Source organism: Mixophyes fleayi, chromosome 4, assembly GCF_038048845.1.
Source record: "Mixophyes fleayi isolate aMixFle1 chromosome 4, aMixFle1.hap1, whole genome shotgun sequence".
NCBI lineage: Eukaryota > Metazoa > Chordata > Amphibia > Anura > Limnodynastidae > Mixophyes > Mixophyes fleayi.
In genome coordinates, this window is record NC_134405.1 from 44,087,052 (window position 1) to 44,096,129 (window position 9,078).

The 9,078-nt window shown below is 42.7% G+C and overlaps 1 protein-coding gene across 1 annotated transcript in view; it reads left to right on the forward strand.

Moving 5' to 3' along the window:
* Positions 1–4,096: 4,096 nt before the first annotated feature.
* CDC37 (cell division cycle 37, HSP90 cochaperone) overlaps positions 4,097–9,078 on the forward strand; it is a 15,697-nt gene continuing 10,715 nt past the window's right edge. Inside the window, exons 1-3 of the mRNA XM_075206832.1 lie at positions 4,097–4,223; positions 7,633–7,754; positions 8,580–8,855. Of these exons, the coding sequence (XP_075062933.1) occupies positions 7,653–7,754; positions 8,580–8,855 (378 nt within the window). The 5' untranslated portion in view covers positions 4,097–4,223; positions 7,633–7,652. The remainder of the gene's footprint in view (positions 4,224–7,632; positions 7,755–8,579; positions 8,856–9,078) is intronic.

Consider the following 9,078-nt stretch of genomic DNA (forward strand, 5'->3'; position numbering starts at 1 on the left):
TAGTGAGAGTGTGTTTAACAGTTGTGGACTAGCCGATCAAGTAGTTTAGAAAGGAATGGGAGTAGGAATGTGAGGCAGGAGCTGGAGATAGAAGCAGGGTTGAGAGACCATTATATATCAATATCTATCTATCAATATATATGTGTGTATATGTATGTATATATATACAGTCAAGTCCATAAATATTGGGACATCAACACAATTCTCATATTTTGGGCTCTATACACCACCACAATGGATTTGAAATGAAACTAACAAGATGTGCTTTAACTGCAGACTTTCAGCTTTAATTTGAGGGTATTTACATCCAAATCAGGTGAACGGTGTAGGAACTACAACGGTTTCTATATGTGCCTCCCACTTTTTAAGGGACCAAAAGTAATGGGACAATCGACTCAAAAGCTATTTCATGTACATGTGTGGGCTATTCCCTCGTTATTTCATCATCAATTAAGCAGGTAAAAGGTCTGGAGTTGATTCTAGGTGTGTCACGGGCACTAGGAGTCTTTGCCCAGGATATCACCAGATTATGTTCTTACCAGAGTAACATAGCTGGTACTATGGTTCTCTGGTAGCAGGGTGACAACGGAACAGGAGAATCAGCAGATGGTGAGAGAATGCTCAAGAAAAGTCTATGACTAGCAGCAAATGGTAATGACTATATGTATGAACACGAGGAACCAGATGGACAAGTAAACGTGAGGAGAGTCAGTGGTCTGCGTACAGCAAGTTGTACCACTGCTATAGTGAGGAGGAATGTCCAGGAGTAGAGAGGAGGTAGTGAAAGTCAGTGGTCTGCATATAGCAAGTTGTACCACTGTCTATAGTGAAGGAATGGGTTCCAGGTGCAAGTAGGTAACGGGGAAGTCAGTGGTCTGCGTACAGCAAGTTGTACCACTGCTTATGTGAGAGGATACTTGAAACTGGTGCCAATGGGAAACAGTAGTCAGTGGTCTGCGTTCAGCAAATTGTACCACTGCTATATATATGTGAGGAGGGGCACGAGGAGATGAATGGAATACAGAGGATACACGGGCGGGCACACGGAACTTGATCCCACGATGATAACCACAATACAATAATAACTGACAAGCGCTGCTTGAAGTATACAAAGTCACTATAGAGATCCAGGTAATAGGAAACAAAGTCAATGGTAACAATAGCTTCAGTAGATGGAAGACTCCGGAGATGAACACAACACAGTCCAGACGGATATGCAACACAATAGCAAAGTCAATGGAAAGTATGCGGTTCAGGAGAGCAGGCTGTCAAGGAGAAGTGCAGGGATACCTGAACGGCTGAACGCCGGCAGGAGGAGAGACCACTGGAGGATGGAAGCGGTAATCAGGTCACGAAAGCTAACCGGTAATCAAATGAGCAATACTCAGGAAGCAGTAGTAAAACTGGAAACATGATGAACACGGGAGAGTAGAGGCTGTCTGGTATCCGGCAGTAGTAGCGGAGGCAGCGGAGGGGAGATACGCTGAACACAGAAGAGTAGAGGCGGTCTGGTTTCCAGCAGTAGTAGCGAAGGCAGCGGAGGGGAGACACGCTGAACACAGGAGAGTAGAGACGGTCTGGAATCCGGCAGCAGTAGCACAAAGGAATCAGTGGAGAGCTGACACGATGAACACAGGAGAGTTGAGACGGTCTGGAACCTGGCAGTAGTAACGGAGGCAGCGGAGAGCAGACACGCTGAACACAGGAGAGTTGAGGCGGTCTGGAATCCGGCAGCAGTAGCAGATAGGAATCAGCTAAGTGCATACACGATGAACACAGGAGAGTTGAAGTGGTCTGGAAACCACAATCGTAGTAGACAGGAATCAGCTGGAGCTGAATACACGAGGAAACATAGGAACACCTTCAGAGGCTCATGGGGAATGAGACTCCAAGATCAGGCAACTAGGTAATGATCACAGGTGGTTTAAATAGGGAGGGTTGCCTGATCATCCAATTAATTAAAAGCAACAGGTACTGAAGGTTTCATAAGGGCTGAACATGCGCAGACCTTCAGGATGGCGGACGGCCACGGTTCATGAACACAGGAGAAATGGCACTCACAGTCCGGTGAGTGACAAGGTGTGACATTTGCATTTGGAATCTGTTGCTGTCGACTCTCAATATGAGATCCAAAGAACTGTCACTATCAGTGAAGCAAGCCATTATTAGGCTGAAAAATCAAAACAAACCCATCAGAGAGATAGCAAAAACATTAGGTGTGGCCAAATCAACTTAATCTTAAAAAGAAAGAACGCACCGGAGAGCTCAGTAACACCAAAAGACCCGGAAGACCACGGAAAAAACAACTGTGGTGGATGACAGAAGAATTTTTTACCTGGTGAAGAAAAACCCCTTCACAACAGTTGGCAAAATCAAGAACACTCTCCAGGAGGTAGGTGTATGTGTGTCAAAGTCAACAATCAAGAGAAGACTTCACAAGAGTGGATATAGAGGGTTCACCACAAGATGTAAACCATTTGTGAGCCACAAAAACAGGAAGACCAGATTAGAGTTTGGCAAACAACATCTAAAAAAGCCATTACAGTTCTGGAACAAGATCCTATGGACAGATGAGACAAAGATCAACTTGTACCAGAGTGATGGGAAGAGTATGGAGAAGGAAAAGAACTGCTCATGATCCAAAACATACCACCTCATCAGTGAAGCATGGTGATGGTAGTGTCATGGCGTGTGCATGTATGGAACTGGTTCCCTTGTATTTATTGATGATGTGACTGCTGACAAAAGCAGCAGGATGAATTCTTAAGTGTTTCAGGCAATATTATTTGCTCATATTCAGTCAAGTGCTTCAGAAGTCACTGGACGGCGCTTCACAGTGCAGATGGACAATGACCCGAAGCATACTGCAAAAGCAACCAAAGAGTTTTTTAAGGCTAACAAGTGGAATGTTATGCAATGGCTAAGTCAATCACCTGACCTGAATCCGATTGAGCATGCATTTCACTTGATGAGGACAAAACTGAAGGGAAAATGCCCCAAGAACCAGCATGAACTGAAGACATTTGCAGTAGAGGCCTGGAAGAGCATCACCAGGGATGAAACCCAGCGTCTGGTGATGTCTATGCCTTCCAGACTTCAAAGGATTTGCAACAAAGTATTAAAAAGTCAAAGTTTGATGTAGGATTGTTTAGTTTGTCCCATTACTTTTGGTCCCTTAAAACGAGGGAGGCACATATAGAAACGTTGTAATTCCTACACCGTTCACCTGATTTGGATGTAAATTCCCTCAAATGCAGTTAAAGCACATCTTGTTTGTTTCACTTCAAATCCATTGTGGTGGTGTATAGAGCCCAAAATATGAGAATTGTGTCGATGTCCCAATATTTATGGACTTGACTGTGTGTGTATGTATGTATATATATATATATATATATATATATATATATATATATATATATATATATATATATATAAAATGTTTAATGGAAGTTACTTTTTGCTAACCTGCTGTTTACCAAGATGTACACGCTACAATGACAGCTTTGTATGATGCAAAAGGCCTGTTTCTTTTCTTACCTCTTTCAATAGCCATAATCTTTGCTTTGATATTTTACTATCAGCTTACATGATCATGAGAGAAAATAATAATTTCTGCATCTGGAAAGACCGTTGTTGAGGCTTTTACCATACTCTTTACATTTCATATATTCATCTTATACCATCCAGCCTAAATCCTCCATATGTAAAGCAGGGAAATGAGAGAGGGCAAAGGAAAACCATCCCAACATCTTTTTTAAATAATACAGAGTAATGTAGTGGAATGGGATGACATTACAGTTTGTGACATTTTCTACAGCCGCTCTGATTCTATGTTACTTTAGAACACAGCTGATTCTGTATTACTTTAGAACGCTTCCCTGGTTCTGCATGTCTTTAGAACGCTTCCCTGGTTCTGCATGTCTTTAGAACGCTTCCCTGGTTCTGCATGTCTTTAGAACGCTTCCCTGGTTCTGCATGTCTTTAGAACGCTGCTCTCATCCTGCATCACTTTCAGTAGCTGCACAGGAACATTTGCAGCAGCAGCAGCAGCAGCAGCAGCCTCCTCCCCTGTGTACCATGTGACCACAGCAGTCACATGACCCGGTGATGTCAGAAGGTCCTTTGGATGAAGTGGTTGTAGCCATTTCCGTGGATAGAAGGTGCCAGAGCCTTCCAGATACACCCTGATCCGGGCAGGCTGCTGCTCAGTCCAGCAGAGTGAGGTTTGTGCTGCAGACATTATTCAGGATATTCTCGTGTTTCCTATGGACCTAGCAATGTGTTCTCATACACTGCAGTAGAGGAGCACATGTTATACAATATATTATACATGACCTACTGCATATGATTCTGTATACCTGGTATAGGCAGCCTGTGGCTCCACAGCTACTGTAGAACTACGAGTTCTAACATGACCTATCAGAGTAAGCAAGCATGCTGAGACCTGTAGTTCCACTGAGCAGGATTCCCTCAGGTTGCCTAAGGCTGGTATGTAGGATGCAGTTTAACAAGTCTAATTGTGGCCAAGTTGCTATTATGTCTAATTGCATGCATACATTTTTTTTTATGCTTAATTGCACCCAGGTATCTGTTATTATGCTTACTGTATTCTTGTGTCATTTATGTATGATGATGTCCTGCGCTAGGGAATCTGTAGTGCCCTATAAATAAACATTAATGATGACCTATGGTGTTATGCCTGCAGCTGTCTGTCTCTATAACATCACACGTGTGAGGTCATCAGCCAGCTGGGAAGTTGTTAGAAAGTTTCTCGCTATTGTGATCTGGTTGTTCTGTGTTTCGGTCCAGCCACTGCACCATCAGATATGTTTGGCCGTCCACATCATGTAATAGAAAAGTCGTTTATTCCCCACATCAACTCTATATCTAAATCATGTTACATACACCTAAAGAACATTTCCAGAATACGCACATATCTGACACAAGACACCGCAAAAACATTAATTCATGCACTCATCATCTCCCGCATCGACTATTGCAATTCCCTCCTTACTGGTCTTCCCAAAGGCAGGCTTGAACCCCTACAAACTATTTTGCATGCAGCGGCTAGACTGATTGTCCTTACAAACCGTTATTCCTCTCCTGAGCCACTCTGTCAGTCTCTACATTGGCTGCCTGTATTTCAACGAATCCAATATAAAATTCTTCTACTAACATACAAGGCCATCAACAAAATTGCACCGACATACATTTCCTCACTTGTCTCGAAATATCTCCCTACTCGACACCTCCGTTCTCTGCACAAGATCTACGTGTCTCCTCCACTCTCATCACATCCTCCCATTCTCGGTTACAGGATTTTTTCCGGGCTGCACCTACTTTGTGGAATTCCCTCCCTCGCACAGTAAGACTTTCCTCTAGTCTTCAAGCGTTCACTGAAAACCCACCTCTTCAGACAAGGTTATGATATTCCTCAACCATCATCTTAATTTCCCTAGATTACCCTATTGCCATCCTCCACACTGCTAACACAAGACAACAACCTTCTGACCAACATTGCAACACACACAGCCCACTCAATACTTTTACCTTTGCAGTCTGGCTGGTCCATTGTGCAATATGATGTAGCACATGTCCTTGTGTTTCTAACTCCCATTGTCCTATAGATTGTAAGCTTTCGAGCAGGGTTCTCTTACCTCTCTGTCTGTATGTATTACCCAGTATTGTCTTATTAATGTTTGTTCCCAATTGTAAAGCGCTACGGAATTTGCTGGCGCTATATAAATAAATGTTGATGATGATGATGATGATAGAAAAGCTGATTTATCAGACCAGGCTACATTCTTCCATTGATCCATGGTCCAGTTCTGGCGCTTGCATGTCCATTGTAGGCGCTTTTGGTAATGGACAGACCAGGGTCAGCATAGGCACTCTGACTCTGCGATCTGTGTTCTGACACCTTTCTTTCATAGCCAGCATTAACTTTTTTCACTAATTTGTGCCATAATAGCTCTTCTGTGGGATAGCCTTCGTTCCCCACAAGCATCAATGAGCCTTGCGTGCCCCTGACTCTGTCACCGTTTCACTGGTTGTCCTTCCTTGGATCAATTTTGGTAGGTACTAACCACTGCGTACCGGGAACACCCCACAAGACCTGCCATTTTGAAGATGCTCTGACCCAGGCCTCTAGCCATCACAATTTGGTCCTTGTCAAAGTCGCTCAGATCCTTACATCTGCCCATTTTGTTCTGTTTCCAAAACATCGGGGCATATTCAATTGACGGCGGTATCGCCAAAAATCCCGCGCGTTTAAAAAATATTACCGTTAATCTGGTAATATCTCGCTGGAGAGCTGAAATCCAGCGAGTAAATTACCGTATTAACGGTTTTCCCGTACAGGATTACCGTAATAACGGTAATATTTTTTGAGTGCGGGATTTTTGGCGATCCCGCCGTCAATTGAATATGCCCCATCAACTTCAAAAACTGACTGTTCACTTATTGCCTAATATATCCCACCCCTTGATAGGTGCCATGTGAATAACATTGATTATTTTGTTGCATCACTTGTTAGTGGTTTTAATGTTGTGACTGATTGGTGTATTTTGAATGTCATAATTTACACCAGCTTATATTGTCTTCGCTTTGCCCTTTCATCACTAGATTGTAAGCTCTCACGAGCAGGGTCTTCTCTATATTTTGATTTCACCTCTACGTTTATTCTGTCTACCTCGTACCCTATTTTATGTATTCTCTGTTTTCCTGACAATCCGGTGCTGCGGAGCCTCACAAATCAACAACAATAATATTTTGTCAACAAGTGATCTCTGCTCACCTGCTGCCACCTTCCTGTGTGGTCTACAGGTTACGATTTCCACCTTAGGACATTTATTTTAGTTTGAATAAATCCTCCTGCATCATCCAATAATACTGTGCTTTATCTCTGTGGATTCTTTCTGTAGCAATGTTTTATTATCGGTCAGAGTGGTTTATTGTTCTCCGATATAACAGAGCTCATCTGATTAAAGTTGCAGAAAGAGAAGTACTAGCCAGTAGATTAAAATCATGGGTGCAAGACCCATATAAAAGAAAATTTCAATGTGAAATGGGAGATTCATTTGGCGGTGAGGTGCCGCCGTACATCGTCTCGATGTCTGGCTGTGGACATTACAGGCCATTGTGGCTAAGGAATATATGCTCATTTTTCCTCTTACCTCTACGGGGGTGCAAGGACAAATGAGCGGAGTTTTGAGCCCCAACTTCGGCATGGTGTGTCTTCGTGGATTGTACTGGAGACACATCACGCTTAATTGAACCTCCACCCATTATTTAATGTGTAAGAGGTAGCTGTTAAAATAAATCTAATAAAGTGATACTTTCCTCCCATTCTCCTCTTTCCGGCACCATCCTTATTCAGCTTCTTCAAGCGAGTGTGATTTTTGTGGGGTTATGCATAGTAACATTGGCATCTATTAGCCATGACTTACTGTGGCATCCTCAGGTCACATGACTGTGGGAGGCAAGATAGCCTTTATTTGCAAATCTTGGGAAGCTACTTTAAAAAGCAAAAAAAATGAATGTTTTATGTATGTGTTGATTATTTTTTCATTTGTTGTCTTACTGTTTGTTTTTCTTTAAATAATTCATCCTTTTTTTTTTCCTGTACCTCAGATACCTCAATCACACGCAAGATGGTAGATTACAGTGTGTGGGATCATATTGAAGTCTCTGACGATGAAGACGACACTCATCCCAACATCGATACAGCTAGTTTGTTCCGATGGCGCCACCAGGTAAGTTGCTAATAACTTACCTAGCTTAAAGTTAATCCGTTGCCTATCTCTGTGGAGGCGGACATTTTGTGAAGGCATCTTCTATGTTTACATTTTTTTTTTGTGAATGATGTAAGTTTTTTGACAGATACCCTAGGAGGGGTAAACTAAATGCATAATGATTCAGAGAGAATAAAGTAAGGGATTTGTGGAATCTTAAACTTTATTCATTAAAATGTAAAATAAAACATGTAGGACACACACATCTGAGAGTAGAATACATAATGAATGTTAATGTAATTTCAAATAATGGCTTTATTTCCTGTTCAATTTGGCTGAATTTTTTTGTCAGAAACACTTCATAGTAGAATATATGAAGGCTGACTCTTTTCTGTGTTCAATAAAAAGACAAAAAACACATTACAGAATGGTTGTTAATGTGCATCGTGGGTCAGCCTTGGAATTGGTGACTGCACAGGGCTGAAGGTCCAAACACACCATGATTGAGGGTACGTAGGTAATATTGACGGGACAATCCAACCGGGTGTTGCCTTCAATACACACGCATCCTTATAAATGCTTGGGCCAACGACATTCCTTCGTCACCAAAATGTGTTTAATTGTTTTGTCAATTAGTGGTCTTTAGGCTGGTGTTGCACAATAATTGCATCTCCAAGGGGAGGGGTTCTGATTTGTGACACTGGGAGTTAGTTAATTAAGCGTTGATTAATTCTTCTTGTTGGCAATGTACTACACCCGATCGCTGATTGTGCTGAGATTTTGGGAAGTGAGAAAAAAATTTCTTCTAATGAGTGTTGCCCCTTTTTTTTACCCTGTTTGTTAAAGGCCCGTGTAGAAAGGATGGAGCAGTATGAGAAGGAGAAAGATGAGTTTCAGAAGGAGGAGAATGAGTGCAAGAAGAAGCTGGCAGAGTGTCAGAAGAAGCTGAAAGAGATGGAAGTCCAGGACAGTGCGCAGACCGAGGCCGAGAGGGTGAAACGGGAGATGGAACAGCTGAAGAAAGAGGAGACGAACTTGCGGAAGAAGGAGGAGGAACTAAAGAAGAAAGAGAAGACTATGCCATGGAATGTGGACACTCTCAGTAAAGAGGGCTTCAGCAAGGTATGTTAATGGTCCATAAATGACCTAAGGTGTACCCCGCACCTGCCTTACTGTGGCCACTAGTGAATTCATTGGATGCATTCTCATTATTAATGGGTTAACCCTCAAGAGGCTCAAAGAGGCTGCCCACACTGTGTTCACACCTGAGGGACTGCTCTGGGGGAGGGGCGTCCCTGGGCCGGGGAGGGTCGTTTCTGCGGTGATGGATGGTGCGTCCCTGGGC